Source organism: Orbicella franksi, chromosome 4 (genome assembly GCF_964199315.1).
Source record: "Orbicella franksi chromosome 4, jaOrbFran1.1, whole genome shotgun sequence".
Lineage (NCBI taxonomy): Eukaryota > Metazoa > Cnidaria > Anthozoa > Scleractinia > Merulinidae > Orbicella > Orbicella franksi.
Window position 1 is genome coordinate 30,555,497 of NC_138148.1, and position 20,085 is coordinate 30,575,581.

The following is a 20,085-nucleotide window of genomic DNA, read 5'->3' on the forward strand; positions in this document are numbered from 1 at the left end:
TCTTTTTCAGGAAGGAATTGTAATCACACTTCAGACAACAATTGGTCCTGCTGCCACAGTTAAGTGGCGTATCGCCATGAAATTGGTTGCCAGGTAAAGTGTCGTTATTTATGAAATTGGTTGCTAAGTTACGTTCGTCATAAAAATGGTTGCTAAGTAGACTGATGTCATGTAGCTGGTTGTTAAGTAAAGTAACACATGGGTATGCTGGGGTCCGAAGACAGTAATTGAATGTGTGTTGGCAGTTATTTGGAATAACACTTCTAGTGTAGTGTTCTTTGAACATTTTAAAATTACCCAAGAACGACTTTTGTTGTAAAAATCTGCATTTTGAAATTACACAACTTGGATTTTCGCTGCATAATACGAGTTGCAAATTTTAAAAACAAACTACACGGATTTTTGTAGCAAGATAAGAGTTGTATATTTGAAATTTTACCAGTGGGGTTAGAAAATGAAAATGAAACTGATGTGTTGATGATAAGCTACAATACTTACTCGGAGTACCACAATCAGGTCCAGTGTAAGCTTTAGGAATCGGACAGACGCAGAAGAAACTGTAATCATCCGCTACATAGCATGCGCCGTCATTCTTACACGGATCGGTGTTATAGCAAGGGTCAACTGTTGGATAAAGAACCCAACAAATTATAAATTTAAAGACGGATTCTCTTTCTAATTCTCTGAAAACAGTCGCCGATTGTTCATATCGGTTCTGAAACTGAGGGGTGGGGGTGGGGAGAGAACGTAATGGGTATATTTAGGGGGTCGCAGCTGTGATACAAGATTGCAGTTTGTGTAAAAAATATTCTATTTTATGGACGGAATGTATGGCTGAATGATTTTTATTATTCAGTTAGACATGCAACCTTGAAATCAAATAATCATAGTACATCACAGGGCCATAAACACAATACGAAGGAAGGACTTTAATTTACACTGAACTGAACTTCTCCCATACAGAGGTACTAATTTTTGTTCGCTCGGAGCCGTTCTGGATGGCTGTCTAGATGGGATAATATTGATCGCGTTTAATATCGGCTCGACCAGTCAAATTTCTGGATGACGTACGAACCCCTCGCGCCTTAGATGCTAGAATAAATAAACACCATAAAGAAAACTTCTTACCGTGGCTACAGTTTGGCCCAATGAATCCAGCGGTACAGTTGCAAGAATAGCTATTTATTCCGTCTATGCAAGTTCCATTGTTTTGACACGGACTAGTACCATTAGTACCATTACACTCGTCCACATCTGAAAAGTAGCATTACAATCAACTATATAAAACACGTTCTAAAACCAAAGGTGATATTCTAAAATAGCGGAAATCTGTCATATATTGCCGTTTTTAGTTTATTTTTGACCAAATTCCTATTTTTGTGTCCTTACATTGCGATTTTTGCCCTATTTGTGTTCAATTTTACCACACTGTGACATATCTCGGTAAAATCTTTTAACTTAATCAAAATTTTAACATTCTCTCCCACGGTATTGTCAAAAAACCCTTAAAAGACCATACTTTTACCACAAGTAAAGCGTTTGAGTGAAAACTGTTCCTTTTTTGTGAATTCATAACTCGAAATATTTGACTGAAAACCCAGCAAATTCTAATGGGATTTACTGACAGAAGCAAAATGTCGATGGAAATTAATTTCCATCGACATTTTGCAAATAGATGTAAAATATCGTTGAAATTTTCCACCAACGTTTTGCTAACAAAAGCAAAATATCATCGATATCTTCAATAGATAAAAAATGTCGATGGAATTCGAAATTTCCATCGACATTTTGCAAACAAATGTAAAATATCAACGGAAAGTTCCACCGACGTTTTGCTGGAAAAAGCATAATATCATCGATATTTACAAACTGATAAAAAAATGTCGCTGGAAATTTTCACCGACATTTTGTAAATAAATTCAAAATATCGGTGAAAAGTTCCACCGACTTTTGCTGACAATAGCAAAATGTCATCGATAAAAAAATGTCGCCGAAAATTTCCACCGACACTTATTGCGTCTCCGGATGGATTTTTCCTTCGATATTTAAACGACCAAGGCTAAATGCAGGGAGTTATTTACAGCGACTTTTTTCTGCGCTAAAAAAACGACTGTGTATGATAAGAAAAGAAAGGACAAAGCATTAAGTTTGGCAATTTTACTATCGGTATCTTCCCAGTAGATTACAACTGAGCCGTGATACGAGTTCAAATGTGTCACAAAGTGACCAAACATCAAACTGATCAAAGACATTATAAAAAAAAATCAGGCCCAACATTGATCAGTCCAGGCTTTCGCCGTTAGAAGGTAACGTAAATGTTGTGTCTATTCTTAATGCTATCCACCGAATAAATCACAATCCGGTTGATAGGCGTTGACAAAACAAACTGGGCAATCCACTTGAAAGTGGTTTTATGGATAGCGTTATCGACCTTTCGCATAACTGGGCCCAGCGCACCCAAAAAGCTCAATTACCCCTTCCCCCTCTCAGCCTCTCAAGCCCTTTTTTGTGGACGTCAAGACATTTTAAAGTAACTTACCCCGACCGACCCCTTCCCCCCACCTCAGTTAAGACGTGACGAAAATTTGAGCTGTACGAAAGAACACTATTAGTATAAACATACATAACAAAGGACGTACAGACAAGCCAGCGTAAATATTGCATGTCGAATAGACAGTTTCTTCGAAAAACTTGGTCTTCATAAAGCCTGTAAGTGGGTCAACCACTTACTGCACCCTATCTGAGAAATGTAAAAATTATGAATGTTTGTTTTGGCCCTTTTTAATATTTTTTCCCATTTTGTTTTCATTCGTTTTCGTTTGTTCGTTTCCTTAAGTGCACGCATTTACGCACTGCAATTTTAGCTGATACAATTAACGTACTCTATCTAAGGATCACACCTTAAACACTATACAGGGGCAAAACTGTAGAGTTTGTCGGCGTGATTTACGACGTTCGCGAGTGGCTAGCTTCAGCTTCAGCTGAATTGCATAACATCACCAACCCCCACTGTTTCGTTACAAAAGAAGCCACAAATGGTGATGTCGTTTTGAAGTGCAAAAACTGGTCAAGGGATAAGACGTGGAAACCAAGTAATTTGACGGATGAAGGCATTGTCATATTACAAGGGTGTAGATTTGATATACACTTTATTTACTTAACCGATTATGTACGAACTGCATAAAAGTTTTATCGTACAGGAGTCGTTAATAAGCGGAAAAATAAAAAGCTCGAAAATTTTAATGATAATTGGGTGTATATATGACTTTCCACATGCCCGTCAGATGAGTTTAACCTCTATATAGACGTGATTTTTGTTAACCTAAGGAAATTAAAGACATGCAAGTTGCAAGAAACATGTTTCGACAGAAATATAACCTTTACAGTTATATTTGGAGAAAGGAATGAAAGCCTTGGAAACTACCAAATGGAGAAAATTGGACTCATAACTTACCAAATGGGTGTATACTGCTTGTTGATTTCCACCTGGACGAGGAAAATAAACTCACGAGCGAAACTTAAAAATACCTCAGAAAGACATATCAGGATCTGGAATGCAATCAACTTGGCGAATGAAATCTGAATCTGTCTCTTTTCCTTGGATTTGGGTAGTATTTGCTTTTGTTCGCCAAATTGTTGTATTAATTTGCTACTTTTTTTTAATCAAAACGTACAACTTGAATGGAAAGGAATTTCCAACACACGGGAAGCTAATCAATATTGAAAAATTCACAAGGTAATCTCCTGTCCCTGCGAACAACTTATGGAACTTCAAGAGAGATGTAACCGTTTCACTGCAATGGACGATAGCAATAGCACGATCGTAATTTTAATGTAACTAAATCTCTACCGATACTGAGAGTAAGTTCTTGGTAAACTATTCCTTCGCGCAACAAATTGTCGGTTCAAATTTCCGTCGACCTTACTTTAAGAACTGGCGATGGAAGTTCCTACCGAAAATTTGTTTTGAATGTAAAATTTTCTCTCACAGCTAAAATGTCGCTGGAAATTTCCACCGACATTTTTCTCTCACAGCCAAAATGTCGCTGAAAATTTTTAAAGACATTTTTCTCTCACAGCTAAAATGTCGCTGCAAATTTTCACCGACATTTTTCTCTCACAGCTAAAATGACGCTGGAAATTTCACCAACATTTTCTTCTCACAGTTAAAATGTCGGAGGAAATTTCCACCGATGTTTTTCTCTCACAGCCAAAATGTCGCTGGAAATTTTCAAAGACATTTTTCTCTCACAGCTAAAATGTCGCTGGAAAGTTCCACCGACATTTTTCTCTCACAGCTAAAATGTCGCTGGAAATTTCCACCGACATTTTTCTCTCACAGCTAAAATGACGCTGGAAATTTCACCAACATTTTTCTCTCATAGTTTAAATGTCGCTGGAAATTTCCACCGACATTTTTCTCTTACAGCTAAAATGTCGCTGGAAATTTCCACCGACTTTTCCTTTTACCAGTAGAAATTAACAGTGGAAAATTTTTTAGTAATTAAATGTAATTTTTAACACAAAGTTTTAATTTCGGAAAAAAATAAGTCATTTCCTAGCCAAAGAAAATAATATTTCTAAGTTTTTGCCAAAAAGAAGTATAATCACGAGGATTTTGCTATTATTTTCACTTTTGGAAAAAAATCGACAAAAGCTCTCAAACTTTAACCCTCTCTTTTTTAAAAAAAAGAAGGCTCAAGAGAATTATTTGCTACACTGTAATTCAATTGATAAAATATGACAATTTAAGCACGAACGCTTACTTTTTATGAGTGGTGAATGTTGGTACAATTGGTTTAAAATATGCTCGTTTTTGCCGGAAGTTATCAAATTTTAATAAGCATGATAAGACGCAACTTTTGGTACGAAATGATTCCTACGTGTTCACCAATGATTGGGCAGTTTTTTGATACCATGATTGTAGCATCAAGTGATAAATAGTGGTTATAACGACCCATCAAAATTTAAGTGCTGGAAAGTGTCTTGAGCCACCTTAAGATTAATTTACATGGTGGACAATTCCTTAGTTCTACTGTACTGTACCTGTCTCGCAAGTCATTCCTTTGAAACCAGGGGCGCAGTCACATTCTGCCGTTCCATTGAGATTCACTTTGCACTCGCCATTGTTAAGACAATCTAGAGAACTGCATGGATCTGTAAAGCGCAAAACAAAAGAAGTGAGAAGTTTGCAATATGTTTCTTGTACACTTCGTACACGATATCGCACAATTAAAAAATAAAAAAAATTGAATAATATAGAAAGTCAACAAGTACCTGGAACAACCGTGGATGAAAAGTGCATTGATTCCGAAGGCGTTGACGAAATGGAGACTGATGATTCTATCAAAAAGAAAGTAAAAAAAAAAAAAATACTACTTGAGATGACGTACTGACCTATGTAAAAGGGAGAATGCGATAAATAAGCCGAGTTACAGGGAACCAATTGACGAGGGATTCCAACCCCTCGTCAGCCATCAGCCGATAAAAGCCTTGAAGATTTGTATACAGTGGAACCCTGCCTTACGACCACCTCGTTATTACGGCCACTTTATTCTGGCCCGAAAAAAAATCGGTCAGTCATTTTCTAATTTAAAGAACCCCTTTAATACGACCCCCCGTTAATGCGACCAATTGTTCACGGCCCGAAGGTGGTCATATTAACGAGTTTCCACTGTATATGAAAGATCAGTTTGTAATTAAAGGAACACAAGAGACTTTACCTGAGGGCGAGGAGGAAGTCATCGAAGTGGAACCTTGTAAATAAAAAAAAAGGAATTAGAGCATCGGAATCAGAGCAAAGGCAAGTTAAAGATATTTGACTTTGCCTACCTGTTAAAGGTTCCGTGGGAGACATCGATGAGGACGAAGAATCTGGTAAGAAGATATCAATACAAATAAATATCTTGTGTAGAGAACTGAGTTTGCATTAAGAAATCAAATACACTCTCAACAATAATTCAAATTTTACAAATCACGATGAGGTAAGGCATTAAGGTAAGGCAAGGTATTGTTCTAAATTACTACAACCATTTCAAGAGAACATACGCAAGCAGGAGGACACATTACCACTGCTCCTTGAAGATGGAGACACACTGGCACTGCTGCTGGAAGATAGAGACACACTGGTACTGCTGCTTGATGATGGGGACACACTGGCACTGCTGCTGGAAGATGGAGACACACTGACACTGCTGCTTGATGATGGGGACACACTGACACTGCTGCTTGATGATGGGGACACACTTGCACTGCTGCTTGATGATGGGGACACACTTGCACTGCTGCTTGATGATGGGGACACACTGACACTGCTGCTTGATGATGGGGACACACTTGCACTGCTGCTTGATGATGGGGACACGCTGACACTGCTGCTTGATGATGGGGACACACTTGCACTGCTGCTTGATGATGGGGACACACTGACACTGCTGCTTGATGATGGGGACACACTGACACTGCTGCTTGATGATGGGGACACACTTGCACTGCTGCTTGATGATGGGGACACACTGACACTGCTGCTTGATGATGGGGACACACTTGCACTGCTGCTTGATGATGGGGACACACTGACACTGCTGCTTGATGATGGGGACACACTGACACTGCTGCTTGATGATGGGGACACACTTGCACTGCTGCTTGATGATGGGGACACGCTGACACTGCTGCTTGATGATGGGGACACACTGACACTGCTGCTTGATGATGGGGACACACTTGCACTGCTGCTTGATGATGGGGACACACTGACACTGCTGCTTGATGATGGGGACACACTGACACTGCTGCTTGATGGTGGGGACACACTGACACTGCTGCTTGATGATGGGGACACACTTGCACTGCTGCTTGATGATGGGGACACGCTGACACTGCTGCTTGATGATGGGGACACACTTGCACTGCTGCTTGATGATGGGGACACACTGACACTGCTACTTGAGCTTGGAGACACACTGGCACTGCTGCTCGAACTATCAGACATACTGGCACTGCTGCTGGAACTTTCAGACTCTGAAACACTGGCGCTGCTGCTGGAACTATCAGACACACTGGCACTGCTGCTGGAACTTATGGAATTGGAAACACTTGCACTACTGCTGGAACTATCAGACATACTAGCACTGCTGCTGGAACTTTCAGATTCTGAAAGAGTAGGGCTGCTGCGGGAACTATCAGACATACTGGCACTGCTGCTGGAACTTATGGAATTGGAAACACTTGCACTGCTGCTGGAACTATCAGACACACTTGCACTGCTGCTGGAACTATCAGACACACTGGCACTGCTGCTGGAACTATCAGACATACTTGCACTGCTGCTGGAACTATCAGACACACTTGCACTGCTGCTGGAACTTTGGGACTCTGAAACACTAGAACTGCTGCTGGAACTATCAGACACACTTGAACTGCTGCTGGAACTTACGGACTCGGAAACACTTGCACTGCTGCTGGAGCTGTCAGACACACTGGAACTGCTTGCTAGAAAATGGTAACGAGTCTATAATTATCACAGGTAAAAATGATTTTGTACTGCCGTGGATATCTATCTATCATTTATTTGATGGCAAGCAGGTGGCCAAGAATGTATGCCAACCAACAGTTATAGTTCTCCTATTCCGGCGGGGAATAGCACTGTTACAAGCTTTTCATACACTATTGTATGGATCCAAACAGTTAATGTCATGCCAGTTATAGAGAGTAAATAAAATATGCTATAGACTCGATATTGTTTTACAATCTAAGGTTTGGAGGGCCTTGATGACTCATGCGATTATATGATTCAAGCTACCTAGCTCTTGTGCATCGACTGCCGAATTTTGTCATGAAAGTTTGTTTTTGTCCTACTTTTCTCAAACGCTTTGGTTTGTTAAAAAAATTCACGTTAGTCATCCTGACAGAACAAATCAGGGTTGCATTTTTTCTTTGATAATGAACAAAACTAAAACTTAGCTAGTGAGCTTATTTCCATGCATTTTTCCTTCACTGAGTGTCCGTTTCTTGCGACTATTAGTATGCGATACCTTTCAACGAATGTAATAACTTTCTCTTTGGTTGCGTTCATCTAAATAGAATCAGTGTATCACATGAATTCAAAGGAAATACCGACTTCACAAAAGTAAAGAATGGACAAACTTCAGTACAGGAATCTAACTGATCCATGACGCCTCCATGCCTTACCCAACAAATTACGAGAAGATAGAATTGATTGACATTTGCTGGACATAAGAGCTGTTTTAGCAACAACTTGTGTTTAATGTAATGGAGCCCGCAAAGGAGAAGTTGAAAATTTCAATTTACCTGATATAGTGGTATAGTAGCAGGAACATGTCGATGCTGCAAGAAAATGTTCGAAGGATTAGAAATGTGAAACTTTTTAACATTAGGTAACGTAAAATTTCTTACATTTAGGTTTGAGAAAGTTCACTGAGTTAGGTAAGAAACGGTAAAAATACGCAGTCTATCTTCTAAATATGAAGTCTTACCTGATAAACTGGCCGAGGAGGAACTTGACGGTGAAACAGTAGCTGAGGAAGAGCTCGAGTCAGACAGGCTAGCTGAGGAGGAACTGGAGTCAGACACACTAGCTGAGGAGGAACTGGAGTCAGATACACTCGAAGAGGAGGAACTAGAAGCTGACACACTTGCAGAAGACGAACTCGAGAGAGATACACTCGCAGAAGACGAACTCGAGTCAGATGCACTCGCAGAAGACGAACTCGAGTCAGATGCACTCGCAGAAGACGAACTCGAGTCAGATACACTTGAAGAAGACGAACTCGAGTCAGATGCACTCGCAGAAGACGAACTTGAGTCAGATACACTTGAAGAAGACGAACTCGAGTCAGATGCACTCGCAGAAGACGAACTCGAGTCAGATGCACTCGCAGAAGACGAACTTGAGTCAGATACACTTGAAGAAGACGAACTCGAGTCAGATGCACTCGCAGAAGACGAACTTGAGTAAGATACACTTGAAGAAGACGAACTCGAGTCGGATGCACTCGCAGAAGACGAACTTGAGTAAGATACACTTGAAGAAGGCGAACTCGAGTCAGATGCACTCGCAGAAGACGAACTCGAGTCAGATACACTTGAAAAAGACGAACTTGAATCCGATGCACTAGCCGAGGAGGAACTTGATGGTGACACACTGGACGATGAGCCTGGGTGGAAGGACAAGACAGCTTTTAACGTTTTCTTATATTCTAAGAAAATTTTGCACAGTTATATATTGAAAAAAGCATAGCTATGGGCCTGGGGCTGGACCAAACAAAGTACGTTAAAATGTTTCCTACTCTGTACTGACTAGTTACTGTATTTGGCCTTCTTATATAAGCAAACACTACTAAAAAACGATATGAAAAAGAGACTTAGGTAACATATTTTCACAGGCTTGTCGCTTATAAAACTTCTAAAAAAAATAAAACTAGTTTGAAAAATGCATTGCAAATATGAACGAAGAAGTTGCAAAGCCGCAAAGGAGAGTTTTTTCCGTCAGTTCCAAATGTCGCTTGGTTTTGAGTATCTTTTGCTGGATTCCTTTGTTAACTTAAAACCTCTGAACAATTTGTGCTGCCTTTTTCAACTAAATTATTCAAATTATTCCAATTATTTTCGCGTTTTGATCGATTCTTACTAATGATCAATTGTAGGGTAGCCACAGAGATGACGCCATTAACATTTGTTTTTGTCTCTTTACTACACAAAACAGATAGATTCCATGTTTCCTACTCTAGATCCTGTTTTATCTGATCTTAATGACCCATATCCTATTAATCTTCCCCCTAAATATTCTATATCCGGTTGATTTTTAACCTTAATATCCCGTTACCCAAAACCCCCTAATAGGGCCTTAGTAACAGATCACAGAAAACGTCAAAAGAGGATATTATACGGTGGCGAGAAGATATGAATTTTTGTTCGAGTGAAATATTGTTGTTGCCACGAGAACATAAAATTTATATCTTCGAGCTAACGTGTAATGTTCTTTTTATTATATAGACATACTGTTGACGGCGTTTTCAACGATTTTCCGAAGATTTCCGACCTCTTTTCGAAGATGTCCGAAAATTTTCCAAAACTCGTCCGAAGGTCACAGGAACGTTGCCGAACATTTTTCGAAAACTTCCGAAGATTACCGAAGACTTTCGATCGTACACCAACGAATTTAAGTACAATTTAAGAAACAAACTGGATATCAGTGAAATCATCGATATCTTCATTAGCGAGCTAGAGGATATGGAAAAAACACTACCCGAGTCCCGGATGTGGTTTCGTATGAATTTTACGAGTGGTGTATTTTCCAGTAAAACACTCTTGTCTATATAATAAAATGTCGTAAGAACGCCAGTGACACATTCCGCTATCGCCTCGTGTGCTACGTTTGTGTTCTTATCACATTTTGACGACATCTGTGATCAATAACTGAACAGACGCATAGCAACATGAGATCTATTTGTCAAATTGACAGAGATACCGCGAATTTCACCGCAGAGTCTGTCACTCATCATTGTTACTTACTCGACCACGGTGTAGAGCAGACACACGTCAATTTCTGACCTGTTCATCAAAAAGAAATTCCTGTTATCATAATAAATTAAATCTTAATTTAAACCAGTAAATATATGTAAGTTATTGTCCAAGAGTGAGGTCAAAAAGGCTGAATATTGGCCAAGTTCCTTCTTAGCGTGTTTATGGATGGAGAAGGAGTCGAGTTCCATAAAAACGCAAAAAAGAACGAGGCCAATATCCAGCCATTTTGCCCAAACAAACTTGGTCAGTAAAGGATTTACTACATGGAAAAAATCACTATTTTCTTGCCGGATACAGCGGGTAATCCCGAGTGGACAAGATAGCCTCATCTTACCCGCCCGGGTAGCCAATCACAGCGCGGGATTTCGGTTCATCTTCTTAAATGTTACGATGGTAAAGTAAAACCTATTGAGCCTTAAGTCTCATAGCTCTCGACTCGTAACTCCGGTGTCTTAAGCGTAAAGCGGCTGGGAATATCTCCCCCCCTCCCCCAGTTAACATGTAACCAATCGCGGCATTACACCCGTGAACTCTGTCAGGTGGCCCTAGCAATTCATCGAAACCGATTTACACACCTGGTTGGCGAGAGGCATTGCGAAAGTAAAGTGCAAAGGCTAAAACATAGTGACACGTAGGGCTGGAATCCGGACTGCTCCCCTGGGAGTCCATTCCACCAACAATCATGCTCCACCTTTACAATGTAAAGATATATCACAAATGCCGCTCTCTGATTGGCTACGCCACTCACTATCTATTCTACTGTAGATAGGGAGTAGCGCAGCAGTGAGCAGTGACGGTCGCTTCGTTGCGTTTCAAAGTGTCTGTGAAGAGGTTGAACGACTTGTAGATTTACACTTAAACAATAATGCCCCGTCCACACGTATCCGGATATTTTTGAATCCGCAACTTTTTCTTCCGGATTCAAAAATTTCCCCGTCCACACGTAGCGTATTCAAATCGAATCCCCCTGTCCACACGCATCCGATGGTATCCGGATTCACTCTAGAGAAACTGGGCCTACACGTTGTGCCGCCACATTGGCTTATTGTTCGGTAAGAGACTGGACACGATTTTGCCACGTCATCGAATTCGAAAATATCCGGATTCGCCGTCCATTCGTTGCGGATTTATTTTTTCCACTCTGGAGGTCGGATTAAAAAATATCCCGATTCGCTGCCGAATTCGCCGGATGCGTGTGGACGGAAGCCGTATCCGGAAAGAAAAAGTTGCGGATTCAAAAGTATCCGGATACGTGTGGATGGGGCCTAAGATTATTCGCTGTCGATTTCTGTGCGTGATGGCTGACGTGATGCCTCGTCAACTATCACGCGATAGAAATCCCGACCTCACAATCCAATTGTTAATTAGTGCTCGGATGATGAACTTAATAAGTTCGAGGTGGTATATAATCACACAGCGTTGCACTCATGTTAGTATAAAGGACCCGTAAGCAATCTAATAAATTAAAAGAACAGCTTGCAGCTCAACGGACCATAACCAGTTGCGCCCGGTCACGGAATGCATGTGACTTCGTTTAGTATCTGATGAAAATCATCTGCAACGTAAGGAAAGCTAAAAAGAATTTACGAATGTAGACAATCCCCAAGAGGAAATGACAAAAAAGGAAAAGGGCCAAAGCACAAATAGGAATTCTAACGGTCAACGGCGTGGAAAATTGACACGAATTACAAAGAACAAGTTACGTAATTGAGAATTCATGTACTGATATGGAAATTCCGTGTTGAATTCAGTTCCCTTCCAAGTGTTATTAAGTATTCTATAATTTCCATGTTGATAGCTGATATTAGGTCTTTTTGGGTTTGTTCTGATAAGAAGTTTACAGATGGCACCTTTCGTAAAGTTGCTTTGAAGTCTACGAAAAGCGAATTTTGCAATAACGTTGAATTTTTTCGCACCCCTTTCATTATTCAGTTCGGTGGATTATGCACAATATATTGTTTCAAAGAAACTTAAAACCCTTGGTTTCTACGTCTTTATACCCTGATGAAGATACGTACTTATTGCCACGTGATCGGGTATCGGAAAACCCAAGCTGCCGTTGCAGGGTCTCTTAGCTCCCTCGCCACCAACGGAGCGATATGACGTGCTAATCTCTTTCTCAGAATGTGAAAAAAGAAACGCATGAAAAACGCAGCTAGCGCAAAGGAGTTACCATCTTTGCATGGATTAGTAAACAACAGGCATAAAATTTGTATGCATGAAGAAGGGTTTGAGACGGAACGCGATAGAAAATCGAGCAATTTCAGTGGACAAAAACCTTGAACCAGAACAATTTTAGGGATTTTACAGTCCTTTGTCCATTTTCTGAAAGCTAAAGATATAAATAGTTGTCTGAAATAACACCAAAAACAATTTCCTAAGGGAACTCGCAAAAATAAATTTCAAAGTTCAGAGGAGTTGTGCAAAGGTACGTCACTGTTCGTTATCAGTTTCATTTCACCAGTACTTTCAAGTGTTTCATAAGAACTTCAAAATTTGTTTTCGACCTTTCGCGTTGTTAGATATGATCCTTTTTAGAATATTTTTAAAACAGTGGCACAGATGTTTGCGAAACGATCCAGATAATCTCTGTACGAAGGTTTTTTTTTCTACTTGTTACTCGAACTTCTGGGGGTTCCTACTTAAAAATTGCCACACCGTTCCAGACAGAACTTTCCAAAATTAGTAACTGACCCAAGTTGAAGTTCTTCAACGCGAGCAGAGCAACGGGAATAAATTAAGGCTTTTAGCTCACTGATGCGTTTATACGTATTGTTAGTTAAAAATAAAACAATTTTTTTCCACTTGTTATTCGAACTTCTGGTGGATTCCTTCTTAAAAATTTAAGGCTTTTAACTTGCTAATGCGTTTTTGCGTATTGTAACTTAAAAATAAAACTTCATTAATCAAATTTTGACAGATCTGCACGTACGGTTTCTTGAGGGTATGAAAAATAAACAAAATTTCAGGTGAAACTGAATTGAAAAATTTTAGCTTTGTCTCCAACTGACGTTTTGCGTTTTCGTTAGTGTTGAAAACAATCGCCAATTAAGTTAACATGAAAAAGTCGACAAAAAAAAAAAAAAAAAAATGCGATGGTCGAAAAACGTAACTAGCAAACCTTATGCAAAGTTCTTTCATTGTGTTTGAGTTAATTCCTTGCCATCGCGTGCTCTCCTCCATTTTTCCCGTCGCATACATATGCATTCAATAAATGATTAATAAACAGCTGAAGCATCTGTTGAAAATATCGACTAAAAGGGTTCACTACAGAATTACGTCGAGCAAAATGACTGTTGTTTTTACAAAAAGAGATTCATTTTTAAAACTGTGCCCGTAAATTTCATTTCTCTGGGCAACCCGCCGATAAATAATTGTTTGGAAATCATAATAAATAACGTTTCTGGAATTATCGAGTAGCAAAGAATTTGCATAGCGGATAAATCTATTTTCGCGAAGAAAAGCCCCAGGGTATCTTTCATGACGACAATAGCTGTGTTAATTAAGGTCTGACAACAAGAATGAACCGAAGCTCTTTGATCTATCGATCGCTTTAACGTGAGAAACCGTGAAAGTTTCTCTTTACTGCCGATTGGTCTCCTTAAATACTGATGCTTAATCCAGATTATGTCTGCAGTTGAAAATCCACCTCTCTCTTGCGAATCGGATCGAATCGAATCGCCTCACAATTCCAACGAACTCGCGTAATTCTAAGTGAGATTTTGTAATATTTTTGACTTGTTCTTGAGGTTTATTTTTTGTTACGTAGCAAGAAAGTTGTGTTGTGTCATACCTATTTACATTAAAAATTGTGTCTCTTGTGGAGTTGTTTTCCTGTTGAATACACATGGCTCTAAGCAACTACGACCTCATGTCGGGTTTTCTTTGTCAACCATTGCAAATAGCATGCTCACTTGAGACAGCATGAACTAGGTTTTTAACATGCAAATCTTGAACTGCTGTGTGTTTCATAATAATCAGCAATGCTACTTTTTCCTCAATCTCAACACTTTTTTAGTCTATTCTAAATGCTGTTGTTGATTTTTTGTGGTGACGTCTTATCGGTTTATTCACAAATTCATTAAGGAAGGCCATCTTGGTCAACAATTCCAAGAAAGACTTTACCGTGGAATTGATATGGTCCATCGAATATCTTCATAGCATAAAATGTAGAGGAAAATATACCCAAGCGTCTCGGTTCTGCGTATTAAAGCTACCGAGCTAAATTTAATACGAACATCTGCGTTTATTGAACAGAATAGTCTTGTTTCTTAGTTTTCTGATCCTTGATAAAAAAAAAAAAAACAGTCGTTGTGAAAAGCGAACATTTTTTGTTTAAATCAGTCTTTTGTAGTCTGTATGCTCTTTAGAAACAGCTAATCGGAGTCATTCGGTCTGCACGCAGCTTACGAACTCAGAAGATATAGTTTTGCGCAAATCTGAGAGTGTTTCGTGAAAATTTAAATTAATAATTTAAGCAGTAGTTCTTCGAAAACCCACACTGCAATTTGTAGATAGAAACACTCGCCAAAATAATGCTGAAACACGAGTTGGTTTCTAACCATGCAACATTAAGCAGACTTAAGTACAGCTTTCACTTTGGTTATATTGCGAAACGCATTGACGTTATTGAAGGTTTTGCGATACTTTGTGTCACACGGTACACCAAAGTTCATGAACCTCTTGATATGACACAAACAGTAATCAATTTTACCCCTCATCTTAATGAAGACACCTTTATCAACAATTTAACATATCTTACACAAGCAATATATGAAATCTACTGTACCTCCAGAAAGGATCACAGTCGCCAAGCTAAACGACACCACAAGGAGGGCGGCTAATTCTGCAGATTTCTTCTGACCTGGCATTTTGGATGCGCTAAAAGCTCGACAGCTACCGTGTTCTCAGACAAGTTAACAGCCCTTCCCAAAAAACGCGCACTGTTTCAAACTCGTTATGCGCGGGCTCCCTGTTACTTCTGGGAACGGCAAAAGTGAAAGTTTTCCTCTTGAAAGTGGAAATTAGAGAAGCGTGTAATTTTACCCTCAAAACTCTGATCAGCAAATGCGACTGAACCGTCTCAACACTGCCAATCTTACATACAGAAAAAAAAACTTGTGAGAATTTGTTATGACGACCAAATATTCGTAGCTAAGGAGTTGTCCATTCACACGGCTTAAGAAACAAAGGAAAAACGCTAACAAGTTGCCCCCCGGCAGGACAGCTCAGCCGTAATACGTTTTTTTCTTACCTGCAGGTAAACATTCGTTATCTGTTATCTCGCCGAAAGCTTAAGTTTTCGCTCACTGAATTGTCGAATAGAAATTGCATCTTCGGCGCGAGCATTCGTTAATTAAGATAAACAGGCCGAACGTCGTCAACAACAGTTTGGTAGTAAAGGTGTTCGCGACAAAACACAAACAGTTCGCGAGCGTGTGTGGTCCATTCTAATGAGGAATGGGTAATTAATTAAATTGAAGCTGTCTTCCATTTTATGAACAGTTCTACTTTGAGTTTCGAAGCGTTATTGAGGTAATGGCACTAAATTGGGTGGGACGTTCACCCAGTCGATAAACATGACGAAAGGTCAAAAGAGTTTTAAGCCATGTTCAGCTTCTTTCACTGCGAGCAGGTGACCAAGACTTTTAAATTTTCACAAACGCATCCTTCACAACAATGTCTCTCTTTAAGACGTCTTTTACTTCGTCTTTGTTAACACTGATGGCATACTGGCATTTCATCTCATTTACGAGTTTTTAATCAGCCAATAAATATTAAAGACTCGAGTTTAAGAAATACCCCACAAACATACGCCAACGGAAACACAGTGTGCTAAAAGGAAGTGGCACGAAAGGTACCATGGGAAAGATAAACGAATTCATGTTTCATTTCGACCACCTTTGTTAAATCGCGTATTGCATTTGAAATGTGCCTTGTTGAGAATGCCGCGGAAAAGCTGTACTCTAAGGAGCTATGGGGTAATATCAGGAGCCATAATCGGGGACGGAGACCGTAAGCGCGCGCCATTTCTAGTATTGGGGTTGTCCCCATGATATGGGACAATAATTCTATTTTTAGAACAAATTGCGTCATCGCCTGTGGCACACGCGCGTACATGCTGCGAGGATTTTTGCGGATGTCGCGCGGGGGAAATGGCGTCCGAAATTCCGAAATTTTTCATGTTTTTGGCCCACAACTCAACGCGTTTACGTCTGTTGGAATTTTTCTTTACTATTTTCGTCGTAAGCTGCTCCAGTTTGAGTGAAGTAAGACAGTGTCGAATTTAGGTATGCATACCTACCAACCCCCAGAGTACAAAAACCTGGAGACGGCTAGAAATCTTTGCATTGTAAGAATATAATTTTCGACAATGTCTGAATACTCTCCGATAATTACCCGAAGGCCTTCCGAACGTTCCCGACGTCTCGAAAATAACGAAATTAATAAAAAAAAAATTTAACAAGAGCCACAGTAGGTAGTTCCCAGGAGATTTGGTGCTCTAACCGGGAGACCGGGAGATTTGATGAAAAACTTGGAGACTCCCGGGAAAACCGGGAGAGTTGGCAGGTGTGGGTATGTTCCGCTTCAAGCTTATATATATCGCTGACCAAGTTGTGTTCCGACGGATGCTTCTTTTACATGAGCTGTACATTACTCCACTTTAAATTTCACATATGTTGAAGATTAACAGCTTTTCCATGACACAGCAAAAAACTAGCTGGATATATTTAGATATAGCAGAGCTTTAGGACTTCATAGTTTCCTAGCCCCTCTTGCCACACGCTTGCGAGCAATTTGCCAGTCTATCGCGACTGAAAAGTAAAACAAAATAATTGCCAGTTGTAACGTCAGGTTCACAGCGACTGTTGAAAGGCCGAATTGTCACTTGCTAGACAACTTGTCGCGATGAGACTAGCGTGTGTGGGAGATGCTTTACTAATCGAATAAAGCCAGAGATCACGGAAAATCAGCTGTGATTGACGGTGATTTAATTGACGACAATCGAACGTAAACTGAAATATAATGTAATGAATAAACTAATTACTAGATAATAGAAGATTACAAGATGACAAGAGTCACGAAACAATAATAGCGAACATTCCAATCATAACTGCGATATGACAATACTTCCAGTCAAACTTCTCAGTAAAGATACAATTAAAATCATCAGTGATCCCAAACAGATACGCATACTGCTAACTGTCCTAATACAATAAATGATAACACTCTAAAAACTTGAAAGCAATAAAATTGTACGATGTGATAAAAACGTGCTTGCGTGAGCGCCACTGAAAGCGATGTGGGAATTTACTAGCAAGGAAAGGACTTAACTGAATTACCAGAGATTCTTATAGGACAGTTGCTAAATAGAAACCTAAGCTAGGGGGAGTGTGAACTATAAAGATCTATCGCTAAAAACAAGATGAAATAAAAACTTTGAAAACTGGGGCTCTGCCACGTGTTGGACTTAGTACAATAGGCTGTTGTATAAAAAAACCGAGACTAAAGGTACTTAAGGTTAAAAAACGTCAAAACTTGAAACTTATACTAAAAAGCAAGCATAGAAAATAGTTTGTACTTACACATCGGTTCCCGCTTGCACTCTAAATAGTCAAGGGTAGCTTAAAACTTAATTTACTTGAAAACACGTACTGTGCACGCACGATAACTGAAACTTGAACTACTGGCGGGAATATGTCGCTAACACTATCTATATACGTCCACGTGTAAAAACGGATGACGTCATTGCTAAGCAACAAATTGGCGAATCAGAAAGAGTTAAGATTACTCACTTAATTAGAGAAGCCTCGATATAGTGTTCATTACACCAGTTTCGCCTGAATTGTAAGCAACGCTTGCTGTTTCAACAAGGCCCAATAACTTTACGTCCGTAGATACTGCTCAGTTTTATTCGTGTAAAAATCCACCAAATTGTCTGTTGTCGATGAATGAGAGCGCCCGCCGATGCTTGTTTTGTACAGTCAGTAAACATGACAAATTGTACTTGCGCCGCACTTTCGTGTGATAACGAACATCGAACTCAAACAATAATTCTATGGTTTTTAAATATGTTTAAGATTGATAAATGTTTGAGAACATATTAAAGTGCCTGTAACACCAAAAAATTTTTTGCGCTTAATTAAATCTCTGTACGGAATTGGGAAAAATGTCGCAAAAATTTTTTAATTCGGTTCAAACCGCGATTTTTTATGAATTTTTAAAGATCGGAAAAATGGCACTTTTTCAAGACACGACCGAGTCACAGAGTCACTGAAAAGGGTCTGGGTATAGCGAAACTTGTGACGTCATTCCAGGCCATTGATCGCTTTCTTGTTTGGAACCGCGTTTGCTTCGCTTCGGAAGGTCAGAAATCTTGAAAATGCCAGATAAATGCGTTGTTTTCGGCTGTAATAATAAGCCAAGTAAGGCAGAAGGTATTTCGCTTCATCCCATACCTTTTGAAGGGGCTGATGAACCGCAGAAGCGAAAAAGAAGAAAGCAATGGGTTGACTTCGTAAAATCTAAGCGTGCTCATTGGGAGCCCACGAAGTACTCGGCAGTGTGCTCAAAGCATTTCCGAGAAGAGGACTACGAAGTAATGTTCCCTGGATTGACAAACGTCAATATGCAAAGAAGACTACGGAAAGATGAAATTGGCATTTGTGTTTGCCCGACGATCCAAGCGCCTTGTGTTTCGGGCGGAAGTAAACCAGAAAGCAAGCGAGCTGAGAGAAAGGTGAGAAATGCACATGTATTTTCATTAAAATGAGCAGCTTTCCCGCGGCATCTCGTTGTTAACATGTTTCGTTCACGTACTCAATTTGTATTTGCAAAAGTTTTGATGGTCTTTAAGAGTGCATTCCTTTGAAAAATTTACAAAGAAGAACAGCTAAAATAATAGTAGAATATGCACCCGACAACCGTAAACTTGCAAATGGCGCGTCGCCACGCGTCGCTAGCAACGCAAAACAATGCCAACTAACCATTCTTTGATTTCCTCTGATCCACTTAATCGGTTTTGAAGCTTCTTCTCTAGTTCTTCCTCCGTTTTTCTTTCCTCTTCATATTGAGCCAGCCATTCCTCGTCTGCCATCGGCTCATTCGCATAGGCATCTGGTTCATCATCTGAGGTTTCGTGTTCGCTCGGGTTTGATGAACCCTCGACTTCTAAGTCGTACTCGACCTCGACCTCTGCGGCCTCAGAGTCCGAGCTAGAGTCATAGCTAGAATCGCTGGACGACATTATAAGTACGTTTGAATATTCAAACTTTTGTTGAGTCAAATAAAAGTTCTTTTGACGAAAAACTAACCCTCAGTACTCTATCCCACACACAAAACAACGTGAGAGTTTATACTGGAGCGACGCTGGCAATGGCCTGGAATGACGTCACTAGTCCCATTCTCCCGAATGCTCGGTCGTGCTCTTAACAGCGCCAACTTTAAAAATTCGTAAAAAATTCGGGTTTTAACCGAATTCAAAAATTTTTGCGACGTTTTTCCCAATTCCATACAGAGATTTGATTAGGCGAAAAA

At 39.8% G+C, this 20,085-nt stretch overlaps 1 protein-coding gene across 1 annotated transcript in view; it reads right to left on the reverse strand.

Moving 5' to 3' along the window:
* The window catches only part of LOC145485698 (uncharacterized), a 34,952-nt gene extending 15,157 nt beyond the window's left edge, over positions 1-19,795 (reverse strand). Inside the window, exons 1-12 of the mRNA XM_081464321.1 lie at positions 19,536-19,795; positions 11,124-11,239; positions 10,537-10,575; positions 8,499-9,221; positions 8,314-8,349; positions 6,070-7,494; positions 5,833-5,874; positions 5,724-5,756; positions 5,278-5,343; positions 5,047-5,157; positions 1,129-1,254; positions 499-624 (exon numbers count right to left, since the gene is read on the reverse strand). Coding sequence (XP_081320447.1) covers positions 499-624; positions 1,129-1,254; positions 5,047-5,157; positions 5,278-5,343; positions 5,724-5,756; positions 5,833-5,874; positions 6,070-7,494; positions 8,314-8,349; positions 8,499-9,221; positions 10,537-10,575; positions 11,124-11,239; positions 19,536-19,795 — 3,103 coding nt within the window. The remainder of the gene's footprint in view (positions 1-498; positions 625-1,128; positions 1,255-5,046; positions 5,158-5,277; positions 5,344-5,723; positions 5,757-5,832; positions 5,875-6,069; positions 7,495-8,313; positions 8,350-8,498; positions 9,222-10,536; positions 10,576-11,123; positions 11,240-19,535) is intronic.
* Positions 19,796-20,085: the final 290 nt, after the last annotated feature.